This window comes from Cynocephalus volans, chromosome 11, assembly GCF_027409185.1.
Source record: "Cynocephalus volans isolate mCynVol1 chromosome 11, mCynVol1.pri, whole genome shotgun sequence".
Taxonomy (NCBI): Eukaryota; Metazoa; Chordata; class Mammalia; order Dermoptera; family Cynocephalidae; genus Cynocephalus; species Cynocephalus volans.
This window is the reverse complement of record NC_084470.1, coordinates 75,530,829-75,549,817: the sequence shown is the minus strand read 5'-3', so window position 1 is coordinate 75,549,817 and position 18,989 is coordinate 75,530,829. Positions and strand designations below refer to the sequence as shown.

The window sequence follows — 18,989 nt, the reverse complement described above, 5'->3', positions numbered from 1 at the left end:
CAGAGAAAAGAATAGATTGTGAGGGGTCAGAGGTGATGGGAGGAAGACATGTTCAAGGGCAACTGCATTAAGGCAGACAAGATAGGATAGCTTAGACAGCAGTGCAAGTGGCACATGGTCAGAGTCTGGGTACATTTTAAAGCAAGAGGCAACAGGATTTTTTTGATGGATTGGATGTTGGTGTCTGAGAGAAAAGAGTCAAGGATAACAAGATTTTAGGCCAGAACAAACAGAACAAAGGAGTTACTGATATAAGTAAGCTTGCTTTACAATTTAAAAAGCATTGTGTATGTTGATATTAGCTAGTACGTTTTCTACCAGAGACCAAATATTCAATAGATTAAAATCTCATTCCATTCCACCATGACATTAGGTATTTCATTATTTCCACCAAATTTTAATTCTACAAAACTCATTGGTCAGAAGTTAGTTTACAACACTGGAAGTTTTCAATCAGAAAAGTTTTTATTATAAGAAACAATGACAGGTAAAAATGCAAAAAATTGTGCAATTATGGCAAAATGTTTAAAAATATCTACACATTTGCCCCCATAGGACTACAGTACTTACTACATACCTGAGCACTGAACATTGAACGCCATTTTAAACTGCTTTACATAGGGAATCTGATTCCTTGCCAATCACATCCACTTTTTCTCATGCACCAGTGAAATCAGCTTGATGCTTAAACATCAGCTTTATATGATAACAGAAAACAAAGATGGAAAATAAAGAATATAATTTCTACTTTCCCATAACACAGTTATGTCAAGTCCAGTTTTCAATGTGTAAAAAATACATAGGAAAGTGCTACATACATTCTTCAAATGCAAAACAAAGTTATAGTCGGACTGGCATTTGTTAGAGCTATACTTTAATTCTGTAGTACCCATTGTGCCTTTCACTTATATCCTCATCATACTATGAAAATGTACCCTAAATATTTAAACATAAATCCACACACATCACTAATCTTAGTTTTCTAGGACCTCTTCTGAATCTATTTTAAAAGTAGCAAAATATCGTAGCTATGTTATTTAAACAAATAGTTCTTCATACAAAATTCAATATATATTCCACTCCCATAGCAAATCCAAAACCTTGACTTTGACACACTGTACTTAGACCATACCCTCAATATAAATTTGTTATAGCAAAAGGATCAACTGTTGTGCAGATCAAGAGAATAAATCTACTGTAGAATTAACCCAGTATGTTGTTCTCTTATATGTCATACGGCACATATAAATTGCTAACTCAATGGTCTATGTCACATTTTCAAGTAATACATTTTTCTAAATTCAGAAGATTGTCAAAAAGCGGCAGGAAATCTTAGATATTCAACAAAGCTTTCAAAAAATAAATTATATGAACACCTCTTGCAAAAATTGGCTATTTTTGTTTCCTTCCTTCAACAATGCAAAACTATAAAGAATCATTCAAAAAACTCACAGAAATAACCCCCAAACAGGCTGAAGATAAAGAAAACAGAAGATAAAAACTAGGGACGTAAAAACATTGTTTGGCAAAGTTTATACAGAGATTATAGATAAGACACACTCTCAAGTCCAGAAAAGAAGAAATCACATATCTAGCTTTCTAAGACTAGATTTTAAAATGTTAATTCTATATATGCTGTCCACTTGAACAGCTGCTTCAGAAAACGTTCCCTGCTTGTAGAGGTCGATGTAAAGCAGTTTGGAAAGTTTCTGAAAAACGAGGTATGTGATGCAAAGAGGCAATGTTTTAAATTTGTTTCACAGTATCACATTACAATTTGTGCAAGATTTCTTTTTTTTTTTTTTTTTTTTTAAATACAAACATGCCAGTTTGCTTTCTTTATGAGAATAAAATGTTCTGATTGAGGACAGACTGTAGGCTATACTTATATCCTTTATCAATTATTCTAGACATGGTAAAAAAATAAGTTACTGATCCAAATACCTGCTTTAGATATACAAATGAGTTGGTTTGTCCTTCATGTTAATATTCCTAACTGACTGTTAGAAATTCATCAGTTAAATGTTAAAAATGATTTAGTACCTATAAACCTATGCTTCTATTCACTCACTTTGCTTTTTAATCACCTTAAGCTAGAGCAAGGATTTTAATGTATAAGTATTCATCACTGTTAAGTGCAAAAATGAAAAAAAAAATGAGGTTTTAATTGTAATATTAAACTTAAAAGCTATTAAGTTAGACCACTGAAGGAGTTTTATGTTTCTGGAAAACAGAATTTTAAAACTAGGTGCAAAACTTCACATTATGCTCTGTGCAGAAGAGAAATAAGTTATCTTTCATTGTACCGATGATGGGATGATGGCTGGATAGGAGAGGATGGAAAAGGAGGTCGGGCAACAAAATGGCCCAGGCTAGTGCAAACTGGGTATAATGTTCTTACTATTCTAAGACTGAGTCCAGTTAGACCAATAACTGGCCATATCCTACTATCACATAAGTAGAGAATCTTGTGAAATCACAAGAGTTCAACAAGTAAAGTCCTGTGGCCATAAAACTAACATACTAATTTGAAAGATAAGCATAGGCTCAGACCATTTAAATCTATCTAGCTACACACGCGAAATTAACTTATACTAGCACCAGCCACCTTTGAATTTGAGCACTTTTGGGGATTTTAAGAAATAAGACAGTGCTAGCCTTGAAAAAGTTACTGACACAAAACTGCCACTTCAAAACTTTAACTTAACTTAAAGTTGTGTGAGAAATATGAAACAATCAGACTAAAAGCTCTGAGACTGACTTATTTTTCCTTCAATCTACTGTAATAACAGAACACATTTAAATCTCAGTACACTCAAAAACAGTACACACACACATATATATATATATACTCATATATAAATATTAAGAATGAGGATCTAAGTTAGTGCTTCTCTGTATTAGAGAGGTCACAGCTAAAATAAAGTCCTAGTGATATTGCCTCAGATCGTTACCCGTATTTAAAATAAAAACTCACATCAAACTAGTTTGGATGTCTCTACTCAACAATGCCCTAACTGCTCCTATAACAGTGCATAGTTATCTTGATTCATCTGGTATCTCAGTGACAATCACAAAATTCTAGAATAATATGATTACTTTTATGCCAGGGAAAAAAAATGCTGATAATTGCACTGTTTCCTTACTGAAATGAAAACATCACAAGGATGAAAGCAAATCCCTCCCTACACTGTAATCTTTAAGAGCACCCATTTTTCCATGTACAAAACTCAGCTTTCTTAAATACTGACAGCACTCCTTTGTATCCTAAGACGAGTTTCCTAAGTCTGAGATGCCAGTGACGCACTAAGGCTGCTCAACTCATTAGAGCACTTTCTGAAGACACTGAGGATAGAGTTTAGCAACAGCACATTCAAAATGCCGGCCAAGGTCCCAGAGCCGATCTGGGGTCTCATACACTTTCATCCATTGGTCAGCAATTTCATCATATTGGTAAAGGGAATTTTTTCTGCTGGTTCTGAAGACATGTTCTTCAACGGTCACTTGAGTGGCTCGAACAAATAAATGGAGTTTATTCTGGAAAAGTACCAGCTTAAGGTATGGATTTATGGACTGATCACATGGAAAGTCCTTCTTACGAGTCCATTTATTTAGCTCAATATCATAGGCTTCTACAGTAAACATACGCTGATGATTTCCACAGGTTCCAGCTATGTAGTAGATAGAGTCCTTGTATACAGCTGCTAAGCCCTGGATTCTAGGCACAGTCATAGGGGTTAAAAAACCCCAGTAGTCTTTTTGAGGCTCATAGAAGAGGAAAAATTCTCCTAAAAAAAAGAAAAAGAAAATACATTTTTCATGATTTTTTTTTTTTTGGTTGTATGTAGTAATTCTAAACTCTGAAGACTAAAGAGCATAATTTTCCAAATATTTTGCTTTCTAAAATATTTCTTTTATAATCTCTAGATACATTAATATTAGGTTACAAAATACCCGAAGACTTTTTCATTCCATGATACAATATAACAGATAATTTTAGAGTAAACCTGAATTGAGATGTTTGTACTGGGTAAGTATACGGAGTTACTTTGGCTTGATGGCAGAATAATTGTTAAGAGCTTGATTCTTAACCATCTGTTCTATCCACTTGCATGTTCAAGAAAATTTACATTAAGCCAGCTCTAAAAAAGCATTACTGCTAACGGTCAGCCAGTAAGACCAAAGTGCATCCATAAAGCTTCATCATAAACAATCCACTATAAATTTGTGTGCTAATTATTTAATTAGAAGATAGCACATGGAATTAGTCAGATTTATGCTTATGGGTCACTGATGTGTTTGAGTGTAGCTAAATGCAAAAACAAATATTCGACAGGAGATAACATGACTTTAGTAAGACAGAAAACATATACATGGTTTATGGAGTTGACTTTGAGGCAATCTGACCAATATAAGGGTATGCTGAGTCAGACTGCCAATATGAAAATGTCTGAAAGGATTAAAGTAGTAAAGATTTACAAGTTTTTCTAATTATAACATTCGTATAAAATCCTTGTAATAAAAATTTAAACCCTTTATGAACAGAGTAAACAACAGTTCAGTAGCCACAGATAGTATATAACATGAGCTTCCGCCTATGCATGTCAGGTTTATTTATGGAGAGAGACTTTGTTTAGATTAGAAATACCTGATTCTAAATTGAGCTTTCTCTTGAAAATTTTTTGGAACCAGGTTTACTCTTATCTACAAATTCAAGTGCCTACTTAATAACAGTGATGCTTTAAGTTCACTTTACTTAAAATAGCTTGTTACGCCCCCAGTTTTTGCTTGTACATCTCCTGCCCTTAGTGACTAACATGTAATAGGATTTTTGATAAAGAGGTTAAGAACTTAAACTTTCTACTGTGTGCCACTTCTCTACAAATTTCTTATAGAAAGGAAAGATGACACACACAAAAAGTTGGTTTTTGAAATCTAAAGTCTTCTTTAATAAATCAAAACCAATGGTAAGCAATTAAGAAAACCCTCAGGGCCTCTGATTCCTCTTATATAAAATATAATGTTAGATTAAGTGATGTTCATTCCAGCCCTGAAATTCTATTAGTTCATTATTGCTATTTTGCTTTAGTATTTGCATTAATACACAACCTTTACATTCCAATTGGGAGTCTTATAATTAATTATAACTATCAACTAACTGGTTAGCCAGTAAGACATACATACATATGAGGGTACTTCAAAAAATTTTGTGGAAAAATAAAATTAAAAGATAATATGAATCCTTCCATAAACTTCTTGAAGACCCCTCATGGGTATGTGTGTATATATGTATGTGTGTGTATATATGTATATGTGTATACATATATACAAACACATAAACACACACAGCTTCAGCATCTTGGATGATATAACCTATCCAACCATACTGGATGGATTATACATTCATTCTTATATTACATTTTTCAGCAAGTCCAACAAAACCAAATCATGCCCATGCTTCTATTTAACTAAAATGAGGTACCAAAGAGTACTACTCCTTCTAAAGAATTAACTTCATATTGAACTTAAAACAAATGGGTTCAGGCATTTCTAGGAAATGTTATGTCAAATAAAGGATTAGGGCAAAGAACATAATTTTAAAAAGGAAATAGGATAAGGATCTAAAAATCATGTACAATTGACCCTTGAACAACATGGGTTTGAACTGCATAGGTGCACTTATACGTGGATTTTTTTCAATAAATATATTGGAAAATTTTTTGGAGATGATACAGACCATACATGACACCAGTTGCAGTCAAGATAAATGTAAACAAAGGTAAAGATGCATAAATCATAACTGCATAAAATTAACTGTAGTACATACTATACTAGTGTAATAACTTTGTAGCCACCTCCTGTTGCTATTGAGGCGAGCTCAAGAATTGAGAGTCTCCACTTAAATCATTTCCCTGTGAGCAATTGTCTCTCCAGCAAATTGCATATCAGGGTAAAAAGTGATCTCTTGAGGTTTTCTCTTCCTAATCATTTTCTCGGTAACATTTTCTTTTCTCTAACTTACTTTATTGTAAGAATACAGAATATAATACATATAACATACAAAACATGTGTTAATCAAACATTTATGTTATCAGTAAGTCTTCCCTCCAGTCAACAACAGACTATTAGTAAAGTTTGGGGGTAATCAAAAGTTATATGTAAATTTTCGACTGCATGAAGGGTCAGCACCCCTAACCTCCATGTTTTTTGAGGGTCAACTATATATCTTCATAGAAGTTACCCCTTTTTCCTTGTTTTATTAAAGTAGTGGTAAGAGGAAAACATTTATATGTAACCAATTAAAGAAACAGAAAAGAAATAAGGATGTTGGTATTATCTACATTGCATTCTACATTCAAGCAACTAAAATGCAGAAAAAACCAAATATAAGGAAAACATTAGTTATCACGAATCAGAACCCTGTATCAAATGTCTTACTCTCACCCACTCTACTTCTATCCCATTGCTAGAGTACTGGTCCTCAACAGTTTTTTTTTTTTTTTAAAAGCTAAGTAGGTTAGGTAGTCCCTCTAATAACAGTAAAAGAAAAGATGACATTTCTAAATTTTTCAGTGAAAAAAATTAAAACATATTATAGAAGGCAATGTAAACTGCAGTGAAATTAAAATCTTAAGACTAATTTCAAACAGTGTAATTAAATTTCACAACTTTTGCAATTATAAGGCTTATACAAAAATTCTTTGGTAATTGAGTAGTATAACTTTAGTTAATGCTATGTCCTTTTTTCTCTTTTAAACTAATCCAGAAGTTCCATAAAAAAGTAGTTGCTACAACATCTCTTGATTATATATTATTGGGGAGCAAAAATAGCCGTCTATCAACCTTGCTTTCTTGTTTAAAGCTGCTGTGAAACAGTTCTCCCAAAATGCTGAACTATTAAAGAATATTTTTAAAAATACTTATTTCACATGATATCAAAACACAAGAACATTAAAAAACTTACAGGATAATTTTAGTAACTTCAAAATACCTGCCTTTTTTGATGCAGAAGTTTATTTTCTTTATAGGTCCTTTACAGAACAGACTGTTCCAACAAAGTTTATGATATGGAAGCCTGAGGTTCCTCAATTAACAGGAACTAACACCCATTTCAGTAAGTAAACCACAACTTGAGGTGTTACCCTTGCACGGACAACTAAATCATTTAGGCACCTACCCTGTAGAACATAGATCTTCTCTTTGTACTCCACAGCATTATGAAATTCCATTGCAACCGGCATTGCACAGACAGTCGTCCAACAATTCTCTCTGCTGTCATAGCACTCCACAGATTTCAGTGAGTTTCTCCCATCACCTTCATAAACACGACCTCCAATCGCATACATTCTACCACAGCAATACACTAGTTTGCAGCCTATTCTGGCTCGAAGCAAGGACGGTTTGGATAGCCATCTATTGGTGGAATGGTCATACATCCAGAAATCATTTTCTGCCTTATGGTCGATGGAGACCTCACTACTGCTTGGCCTGTACCCTCCTGCAATGTAAATGTCATTATCTGGTGATACAAGAATCCCAACTTCTCTCAGGTCATTTGGTGGTTTGCATAGTTTAAACACTCTTCCTGTGACTATATCTAGACAAGGCACTGTTTGCTTCTTTCCTGAGTGTTTGTGGGCAGCATCAAAACATATGATCATTTCAGAAGCAGTCATTCCAAGCCTCTGTGCACAGCCATTGGTGTTGGATGGTCCCTTTTCTACACAGCTTTTGGCTATCGCCTCTGCAAACTGAGGTGGAATTTTCTCTATAAAGGTATCTTCCATCAGAGGAAAACGTATGCATTTGGCAAAAATTTCTGGAAGGTGTACTTCTCTTTCATTCTGTTCATGTTCAAACCACCTTATAATGCTTTCATAAACATGCTCTTCTCGATCTACATTTAAATCATCACTGTCCAGTATACTTATCAGTTGGTCTTTCGTCAACTGGAGAAACTCTTGTTCTTCGGTGACACACAGAAACTTTTTACGAATGTATTCTTTTGATCTATCTCCAAGTTCCTGATGACCATAATGATCGGCAAAGATAAAGACCCCAATAGAATTTTGTGGGTCCAAATGACTGATCATATACTTAGCACATTGGTCTTGGATGGAAGGAATCTGGAAGATGCTAGCTGCAGTGAACAAGGCTTGAACATTGGCCTCTGTCAGAATAACTCTGGAGGTATAAGCATACTTCAACACTAAATCCATCGATTCAGCTTCCACACCGACTATTCGAACTTCTTTTTGAGTACTTTCTGTAAGGCCGCTAGTGAACATCGATCTAAGGAGGAAAAAGTGATTAATACTATAAGTGTGCTACAAATAAAAATTATTGTGGCAAATTTTTAAAAGTATAAAGATACCACAGAGATAACCTTTTGAAACTGAGTATTTCCTAATACATTCCCTGATATTCTGAAAAGGGATGAAAATGGTTAATCTAGTAGGATTTAGTCTGGGGTTAATTTCAAAAACTCTATTGTCAGGGCTAGTCCACTTTGTGCCATCTATGAAAAAGGGGAGTATACCTAAGTAAAGCAAATCAAAAGGTCACATGGCATATTCCAGGTCACCTGATTTTCCTTGGAGTCCCTATCCAGGCTTCTAGTCAAGTTGCCTTAGGGATGCAAGATCTTAAATTACCATGCCAGTCAGAAAGTTTAAGAATACCTATAACGGTGTCATTATGATCCATCAATATATAAAGAGACAATCTGATAAAACTTTTCATGTCCCAGTGGAAATTACAAGGCAAACTGTGCCCAAAATATATCTTTTAAAATTTCATCTTAGAAAAGCAGGATGTTCTTCAAAAGTGCATATTCTCTACCTATGTGTTTTTTTGTTTGTTTTGTTGTTGTTGTTGTTTTTAATTGTTTGGAGCTTTATCCAATCAGCAATACTTGTCAACTCTGGAAAAAAGAATTGTGGTCTAAAGAAACTGGTCTGCTATCCAGGGGCACTATATATAAATGTAACTTTTTATACAAATCCAGCTTTCAAAAATTGGACTTTTAAAGATTTATCTGTATGTAATTCTTTTAGGATTCATCTGTATGCTGGACTCAGATATAATTCAGTTAGTTCACTCAGAGTGTGGTGCTGATAATATGAACATCAAGGGTTCAGATCCCCTTACTGGCCAGCCACAAAAAAAAGAAAAAAAAGAAAATGAGATGGTTTGGGGCAAGCGAGTTGCAAATGAAGCTCAATTCAAATTCCTTAATTTAGTCCTGGGTCACTGCAGAATTCTTGTCCTATATTGTTAAGTTTATTGAGAGCTTCCTATGTTTCAGTTAGGACACTTATGTGCCTTAGATCATTTTTATCATCTCCACACACTTGTTTTATAGACAGGGAAACCATGACCTTACTCGCTCAAGGTCACAGCTAGCAAATGGCACATGGAGCAAAACTATTATCTTTTGAATTCTTCCTTAATCACCTTGAGGAATATAAAGATCACTTCATTTACCCTTGGACAACTTGGAACGTTTGCTTAAAAAGATATTACATTTTCTCAGTTAAGTTACCATATCTTACCTATGTATACCTAGACATAAATAAAGATTATGATGGGGTTAATATAATGCCATCTTCTAAAGAGTTTAACATTTAACTGATTCTTTGGAGATAATGGTTTTTAAAATCCCAGACTTCTGCTTTTGACACCAAGCTTTTTTTTTTTTTTTTAATTAAAATGTCAGTTCATTTATGAGACTTTCTTAACAAACACATTAAGTAGCCCAAAACCTGGCTCCTTATTTAAGTATTAGTCATTTACATAGTTTGCCCCTCTTTTCCCTCCTTTAAGATTTCATTCTAGGCTACTATTAAAATTAAATACAAAAATGAAAAGCTCTTTTAACAAGCTTTTGAGGAAAGGACCGTGTGCTATTTATCTTGTTTTCATGTCTAGAATGCTTAATAGATGTTTGTTAAATAAATTGATGTAACATTTGTGATACAGTTGATTATTCAGATCCAGACCCTTCCCATTTTATTTTTAAGTGCTATGTTATGAAAAATACCTTTACTAGGGAAGATTTCTAGTCACTTTTGAAGTCTCCTCAAATACATGGAATTAGTTTTAAAATGCAGTATGAGAAACACTGTAGGTACAAGGACCCAGCTTGCTGACCGGGTTAATCACCTTTGAGTCCCACTTTTGTTTCTACGATGTAAATTTTAAGTTTAATATCACACAAGCTTTTTTTGATAACTAAAAACTAGATGTTCCTATGTATGAGCTGGGTTTCAATTCAGATGCTGGAAGACTCACCTATACTGATACCAATTAAAAAAGAAAAATAAAGTCCTTCATTAGGTAGAGATTAACTCCCACAGGAGAACATTACCACATATCCCTTTACCATGGGAACTTCTCCTGACTTAAATAGGCTGGTCTCACACACAGGAGTGGTCTGACACTTGATAGGTCTCCTCTGTTCTAATAGGCTCTTCATGTAAATTCTAAATAAAGTGGGAAAACTTCCGCACACAAAATCCTGAGTAGTAAAAAAATTTGTAATAATCATACAAATTTTAATTCTGACAAGTCACTGGAATCAAGAAACAGCCATGCCAGATTTCCAGCTACTCTAATCTTCCACAAGTGATGCAAGACTTACAAATTATTAAGTATGACCTTGTAGATCCCACATAAGGAGCAACACTGGTGCCAAGATACTTCTGTACAAAAACCTCCAGCAAAAGATAAGTACCTAATTCTTAAATTTTCTAGGTAAATATCTTTTATTGAATGCATGTATCTTATGCTCAAAAAGTTTTCCAAGCTTTTTTTTTAACTTCTTGGAAATTAAGAAAATCTACTGTAGCATAATTCTCTTAAGGTGATTTGTCTAGGTCTTCAAAACTAATTTTAATTAAATATGCCATTTGAATTATATAATCCAGAGTATAAAGTTTCAATAAGATACAGATGTTTTCACTTTGAAATTTCAATTTTTATTTTTTGCTATTCAAATCTATTTTTGAATAGTAACTATTTTTAAAAGGAAACTTTAAAGAGTACTCACTCTACCCATTCTTGTTCCTTAAAGTCATACAGTGACTAAGCAGTCTGGCTCTGGAATCCTATCCAGCCGCTGCCATTTGCTTGTTAGATGGATGATTTAGGCAGGTCACTTAACCTCACTGAGCTTGTTTCTTCACATGTAAAATGGAAATAATAACTGTGCACAGATTATAAAGATTTTACAAGGCCACACATGTAAAGTAAGTTTAGCCCACAGCTGGATAAGTAGTAATTGGGGCATATATTTAAAAACAAAAATGACCTAACCATATTGAATGGATAGCCTGGGCAAGTGACTCTCACCAGCAGTTTCCACTACCAGGCCAAACTTCATATCTTCTGCATATGTGAGTTTCATCTTTTTTCTTGCCAGCTCACTGTCTTGTGATGATTAGTACTTAGTAGTCCAATGACCTACCCTAGGCAAGTCTAAATGGTTACATCACAAGCACCAGACCGAAGTGACTATATTTAACCCAGTATTCTGAGAAAGAGGAACCAGAAACTATCTGGAACATTACACTTCTATGTGCCCTTTAAAGGTAAACACCTTCACAAAAGGAAAAAGCATATTTAGGGTGTGGTTGAGAAGATGATTTTACTGTCATTTTTGAATGCACTACTTTTGAATACTGAAAGGCTGTGAAAAAGTGACCACTTGAAATAAAAAAAAAGTTAAAGGCAAGAAACCGCCTTTTCCATTAATCTTTTCTTACAGTAGGAAGTTATTTTTCAGACCCGAGTTTTAAAATTTTATTTTTTTTAATTTTATGATAAACAAAGATTCATATAAATAAAAATGAAAACTTGGGTTAAAAATACTTCTGGAAACCTTAGAAATAATCACTGATTTGGGAGCTAAGGCACATAGAAACTATATTTCATTCATTTTGATTCCACTGCTTTTACCCCCATAGTATTAAAACAATCTATGTAATGGTAATTTGTTTTTAAAGGAACAGGCTACTATGTTTTAAACTCTAAAAGAGTTACATGAACTAAATAAATATGCATCATAAATTACTTTTTGGAACAAATTCTAGATCCGCACTGTCCAATAAAACTTTTAATGATGGAAATGTTACCCAATGTGGTAGCCCCTTTGAAATGTGTTTCGTGTACCTGAGAAACTGACTTTTTAATTGAATTTAATTTAATCTTAAATAGCCACATGTGACTAGTGGCTGCCATATTGGGCAGCACCACTCTAGATTTTCTGGTCATTTATCTCATAGAACGATCAACCACCTGAACTCTAGAAGAATCCCTCAAGTGAAAAACAAGGGCTTAAGAATATAGGGTATATTATCAATTCTCAGGAAACAAACTCATTGGTTTCACTTTATTGTCACATCTCAATACAATAACCAAGTGGGCAATACTGAGGGCGAAAGGGAACTCGGTGCAGATATCAATAGAAGTTTCTACCATCATCATACCTGAAGTAAGGGCTGATTGCAGCAAGAACGTTTCTATGACATGAAAATGTTTTCCCGTGATCCACTTCCACTACAATGTCTGTCAACTGTCCTTCATCGTACATTGTTTTGAGTTGCTTAAGAATACTGCAAGCATGGACGGGGTCCACGGCATCGTTGGCTGTGTCTGAAGATGGAATCCCATTCGGTGTTGGGGAAGACTTACTTAAATCTAGGAGAAAAATCGTACAACCACAAGAAGTTCCGAGCCAGCAACGGCATCACGGGGTTTTTTTGTTTGTTCTCTTGGCTTTTTTTTTTCCCCCTACAAAAACACATACATGTATATACACACCACCACATGGGATCGCGAGTGTAGGATCTGGGAGACCGAGAGCGGACAGAGAGCTGCGGGACAAGTTCAAAGGCCAGCCCGCTCCTCCGGGAGCCTGGCGAGCCCGATGCGCGGTGCTCGCGGAGGGAACGCGCGGGCAGCACAGGCGAGGCGTCCGCGGGGACTCCGCCGAGAGCCGGCACGTCCCAGCCGAGAGCGCAGGGCAGGAGCCTCATAAGGGAAGCTTGACGGATGGTGGCCGCCGGTGCTGCCTCAACAGCCTCCCGACAGGGTCGGGGCGGCGGGTACCCAGCCTCCCCATCCCGGTCCAGCCGGACCGCCCACCGCCCTCACGCCATTCATCCTCTCCCGGCTCATCCCTCCTCCACCTTTCCATCCTTCTCTCTGGCTCCTCATCGCTGCCTCCTCAGGCTGCAGCTTGTGCCCGGCCCCGGCTCACCTCCTACCACACTTCTCTCCACACCGCCCTAGCCACCACACGACCCACCTGCCGACGCGGCCATTTCTCGCTGGGGCCCCGGCTCCGGCTATTTAAAAAGGAAATGTCATTTCGCTTCTCTTGCTCCCGGGTTCCGGCTCTTCTAAGCTGCCCCTAGCCAATGGGATGGCCTACGCATCCGGCTCCGCCCCTAGCCATGGGATTCCTGGCTCTGATTGGCCATGGCGCGAACACATGCGCGTCGGGAAGTGTAGTTTTATTGCCCCCGCTCCCGCGTGGTCCGGCTCGGGTGGAGGCCGAAGCCGGAGATTCCTATTGGCCGGTTCGAGCGGAGGTGGAGAGCAGGGAGCGGGCCAGCCAGTGTCCGTGGGGCGCGCAGTGCCTGCCGGGAGAGGTAGTCTTCTGGCTGAAGATAGCTGTCATTCTGAGGGGCTGGGGTAGGGAAAGCTCTTCAAGTGAGAATTTCCCCATTTTAGGCCTCTCTCCCGGCCCTCGGCTCATTTTTTTTACCTTTTGCTTCATTCCCTAAACTTCCTGCCAATGACTAGCTTCCGGTGTGAAAGCAGGCTTTGCGTGAGGGCTGTGTAGCCAGAAAAATGTGGAAATGGACAGGAGGGCTGTTGTCCAAAAACGCAAAGGAAATCTGACACCCCACCCTGAAGAAAAAATGTCAGAAGGCCCCAAAGCAAGCCATCTCTGATGAGTCACCTGTGACACCCAATTGAAATAGCATCTCCTTGGCCCGGTGCTCCGATTTTCACAGATTAACTTGGTCTGGTTACAAAGGCTGTTCAGGATCTTTAACTCCCCCTCGTGCCTTGCTTTTCTAGCACACCCAGAGAACACCTGTTCCGCTTTTAAGAGCACGTGAACATTGTAAGGGATTCAAGAAGTTTTCCTCTTTGTTCCTGGGAAATGGACGGGTTAAGATACTAAAAAGTCTGGGATTTCCTTGGAAGAAATACTGGAGAGTGCCCTGAGCCTGGAGCCAGGGACGATTACTGAAGCCCTGCCTCTTTACTTATTATATGTGGGACCTTAGATAAGACTTTCAACTCTTCCTCACTTAGATCCTGTAACGTGTGAATAATAATCTGTATTCTATCCGCTTCATAGGCTGCAAGTCTTTCGAAAGAAAACTAATGTTACTGTTGACGTGTTTTGATTTACTAACATCTAACAGGGTGCCTGGCACATTATAGATGTTTAATTTTTAAAAAATAAATGTAAGGGTCAAATGACCTAACATTGGTCATTTATAGAACATAGTTCTCTTTCTAGAATTCTGAAATGTAAGGAAGTATTATCAATGAATGGGAGGGAATTTTTAGCAGAGAGAGTTAATGCACATAACTTTTCTAACAGATGGAACAGATGAATTTCTTGATAAAGGATTTTGGAATTTAGGTTATGATTGAGAAAGAGAGAAAAAAATTATGAAAAACAATTCAGTCCTGTTCCCTAGGCCTTCCAAGAAATTTAGAGGTGAAAATTAACAAGAAGTGCCATTTCCTTGGAACTAGGGTTTATGAACTTATAATTCCTCTTTATGAAAACCTTGTCTGCAAAGTTTGGGGGATAAAATTGATTTAACTTTTGTTACTCATAACTTTAAATTTCTATTTTTTATTATCTCAAGGCTGTTGCTTTCTAATTTATTAAAATAGCATTGTTGTAGATCACAATATTAATAGTATTAATTAAAAAACGGGGCTGGCAGGAGAGCTAAGTTGGTTAAAGCGCCGTATTTTAACATCAAGGTCCAGAGTTCAGATCTCTGCACTGGCCAACGTCCTAAAAAGAAAAAAAATGGCATTAGTACTTTGGGTTGTCAGATTTAGCAAGTAAAAATATAGGACATGCATATTTGGGAAATACTTAAACTAAAATATCATTTATTGTTTATCTGAAATTCACATTTAGTTGGGTGTTCTGTAGTTATCTGGCAACATTTTTAAACCTGTTAAAATAGGAGAGTTTGGTTTTTGTTTTGTAGCCACCTACCTACTTAAGCCTTAAGAAATTTGGCCAATTTTCTTTTTCATTTAATTCTCAACTAATTAACAAACATACTTGTCAATATTGTTGATTAATTTTTTTAAAAAGTTTTCAGATTCTTTGACCTGCAAAGATTTCTAAATTGGGGGTGGAGCAGAATACAAAGAACAAAAGCCAATCTAAATATAAATAGGAAAAAAAGATTTATAATTACATGGTTGCCATGTAATTATATGACACTGTAAATAGACTCCATTCTACTGGGCAGATGGTATTACATAGTAAAGATTTCATCATCACTAAAATGCATTTTTAAAAAACATAGAATAAGTAGGAGAATCTCAAAATTGAACAATAGCAAGTACATCAACTATTCTTTCTAAGTGATCTCTATAAAGGAGGTTCTGTTTCAGGGTTGATACTAAGTAGCCAAAGGCTTTGTTTTCAAATAGCTCTAATCTGAAATTTAGGAAGAACCTAATAAACCTACTGCCAATCTGGAAAGGCAGCAGCAACAGCAAACCAGTTTTCTTCTGTATGTGCTAAGTACTATATTGCCCTCTGAAACAATTTTCTCATATATTTACAGTTTAAAATAAAATCTATTAAGGGTGAAAATTGAAAAAGCAAAGCAGAATATGAAAAGGACCTATATTTAGTTCAAATTAGACATTTAGAGCTCTATTATCTTAATATTTGTTACCTAGGAACCACAAGCAAATAAGATCGTTACCATCATGGTTGATTGAGAGAAGAAAAGTCTCTACATTTAAATTCTAGCAAAGATGAAGGATTCTGAAAGCAGCAAATTTGGAAAATGAGATTGCACAGTCTCCTTGTTTTTTTCTGCTTTCACTTTAAAAGAATGACTTTTAGCAATTATCAGCTGTACCCAGCTACTGTCAGTAATAACACCACACAAGACAAGAATGATAGCAATTCTGATGAAGAAGGTATAGAAGAAAATAGAACTTCACTTCTGCAAATCGATTCTGCAGTTTTCCAATTTCCCTGTTCAGTACTGGGTGAGGCTATGAAATTGACCAGAGCTATATAAAACGAAAGTAAAGAAAGATTACTTGAGATTCTCACCTTTTAGCAAATGACGTCCTTATGTATTTATCCTTCTCAGTCTATAAACAAAAGTGATTGTTTCAATATAAATTTAATGTAATATCTAATACCCAGTTTTTTAAAATTTCTAGAACCTTATACATTGCCTATGATTTAGTTTCTTTTAAGTACAAAATTTTAAGTAGTTATAAACATCATGCTTACTGATTGGGCATTGCTGAGCTTTGTTGTATTTTTATCTTGTATTCCCTTTGTGGTGATGTGAGGATTCAATATGGTCATAACTAGAAGATTGCATTTCAGACTGGGGGATATTAAAATGCATTAACTTATCTTTTAAGTATTTGGAATTTGCATACAAATGTATGTGGGAAAAAAAGACTGTGAAACTAATGGCAGGGATATGCAATTCCTCAAAAATATACATTGCCCCTTCTCCCCACCAACCTGCCTTCTGGGAAAGCATTCAGATACGAAGCAGTGTTCCTGATACCAAACAAGATAGAGAGATAGAGAGATGGTATAAGATATGAAATTCCTAACCTCAGGGACCTTAAGGTTTGTCTGTGGAGATAAAACATATTCACATGAAAATCAACTAAAAACTAGGAACCGAGGGCAGCCCCCTAGCTAGCATAAAATAACTATTTCAAATAATTAATGTTAAGGATATCAAAAGAGATAAGAGACTCTGTTCAGCTGGTGTGGGATTTAAGGTGGAGTTTCGAAAGAGGATACACCACACAAATATTCTCAGAAGCAATGGAATACTGTACTTTCTTACCTATTTTATCTTATCCTGACCCAAAAGGTAAAGAATTAACTTTAAGGTTGATTAGGTTTAATTCAGGAATTGAACAAGGAAGGGGAATGGCTATGTGTTACCTACTTTATTTCGCTTAATTTCATGTTTTAATTAAACAGTGTTACAAAATAGGAGACCAAAGCCTGGAGAATTTCAATAACTTGCCCATAGTCATATAGGGGTCTTTGGCTCCAAAGCCAACACTCTTTTGATTGCAGTATATAGAGGTATGGGAATAAAACAGAGAATTGAAAATGAGGGTTTTCAGTTGTAGGGTTTTCTCTCCATTAAACATGTCTAGTTCTGTGTCAAATACACAGTCAATTAGTATCTGTCATAAATGGACAGTAGAGTTGGTATAGGTTTAAGATAGCTTTATGCCCTAAGAAATGGAAAAAAAGGAAAGGCCAGAGGAGAAAAAGTCACACTTAAATTAATTTTACTTTGTCAGACCAAACTGATAATTTTAGAAGTACAGTGATTTACTTGTTTTTGTTTCCACTAAATAATTAAAAGACATGATATATATATATATGTGTGTGTGTGATTAATCATTAATATTTATTAAGTTGTGCTTCACTATTCTACTGCAAGATTGAATTGTTATACAAGATTGGAGACCCTGAATAGAATTACTCTACTGCACTGTTAATTTATTCAGTGATATTCAAATGTAGAATGATTGTGAGAGCCAAAGCCACTGCCAAAATGTGAGACATCAACACTCTTCTTTGTTTGAAGATTAGCTTATAACCCAAATGGAACTAATGGAATTAAACAATGATTGTTGATTCTTTCTAACTCCGGTCATGATCTGATTTTTTTAAAAAAGCTAATGGAATCACTAAAAAACGTAAATGGAAGGAAAATCAGTAAGCAGTCTTCAGCATGTAGACACAGAAACTGAAATTCGTGGAGAACAGACATCAGGTATTTGGAAAGGAGTACTTTAAACACAGCAGAGAGAACAAAGAGCATAAGTAGTTGATTGTACTTTAATCCCCCAAATAATCAAATATTTATAAATCAAATCTATGAACATGCCAGGATAATTTCAGGGATATTAACTTTTATTTGTGGTTGTTCTTCCACAAGGTTTCTTCATCTCCACACTATTGACATTTTCAGCCAGATAAATTCATTGTTGTGGGGGCTGTCCTGTGCATTGTCAGATGCTTAGCAGCATCTCTGGTCTCTACCCACTAGAAGCCAGTAGTACCCCCCCCTCAGATGTGAAAACAAAACTGTCCCTAGACATTGTCCAGTGTCCTCTTGGGGGAAAGTTATTCCAGTTGAGAATCACTTACAGGTGCTCTGATTTCAAATGTCTGTAACACTAACATCAGCCTGTGTATGTTTGTTAAGACAGACTAATATATGCTGTGATAACAGAAAACCCCATACTTCCAGTAGGTTAAACCACCAAAATTTTATTTTTCACTCATGTTTATGTCCAGCTGAGATCAGCAGGGGACTCTGCTCGTTGTAATTGCTCAGAGGCCCAGACTGATGGAGCAGCCATCATCACAAACATTCATGGTCACCAAGCCAGAAAGCAAACAAGCATGCTGTATATTGTGCACTGGCTCTTACAGTTTCCACCTGGAGAAACAGATATCACTTTCAGTCACATTTCCTTGGCCAAAACAAGTCATGTGGCCACCTCTAACTGCAAGTTGGATTTGAAGTCCAATTCTCTCATTCTCAGAAGGAGGAAAGCCAGAAATATTGGGGAATCAGCACCAATGACAAACATATTATTACCATGACTGTGCTAGACACTCAGTGATGCAGAGATAAACAAAACCTATTACTTACTCTCAATGACCTTGCAGGTAAGAAGACAATCTG

The 18,989-nt window shown here is 36.1% G+C and overlaps 1 protein-coding gene across 2 annotated transcripts; it reads right to left on the bottom strand.

The window, feature by feature from the left end:
• Positions 1 to 442: 442 nt before the first annotated feature.
• KBTBD8 (kelch repeat and BTB domain containing 8) lies at positions 443 to 13,390 on the bottom strand. 2 transcript variants are annotated; one of them, XM_063114828.1, is made up of 4 exons: positions 13,310 to 13,390; positions 12,489 to 12,699; positions 7,178 to 8,292; positions 443 to 3,788 (listed from the first exon to the last, which is right to left on the bottom strand). In XM_063114828.1, the coding sequence occupies exons 1-4, from the start codon at positions 13,323 to 13,325 to the stop codon at positions 3,325 to 3,327; spliced, it is 1,806 nt and encodes a 601-aa protein (XP_062970898.1). In that variant the 5' UTR covers positions 13,326 to 13,390; the 3' UTR covers positions 443 to 3,324. The 2 variants fall into 2 exon arrangements, with proteins under 2 accessions (XP_062970898.1, XP_062970899.1); XM_063114829.1 differs by lacking the exon at positions 12,489 to 12,699 and having other exon boundaries at positions 13,310 to 13,339.
• Between the last annotated feature and the right edge of the window lie 5,599 nt (positions 13,391 to 18,989).

Coding starts and splice junctions, on each gene's coding strand:
- KBTBD8 (XM_063114828.1), bottom strand. Junction 8,293..12,488: donor GCAATCAGCCCTTACTTCAG/GTATGATGATGG, acceptor TTTCCTCCTTAG/ATCGATGTTCACTAGCGGCC. Junction 3,789..7,177: donor GAAGATCTATGTTCTACAGG/GTAGGTGCCTAA, acceptor TCTTTTTTTTAG/GAGAATTTTTCCTCTTCTAT.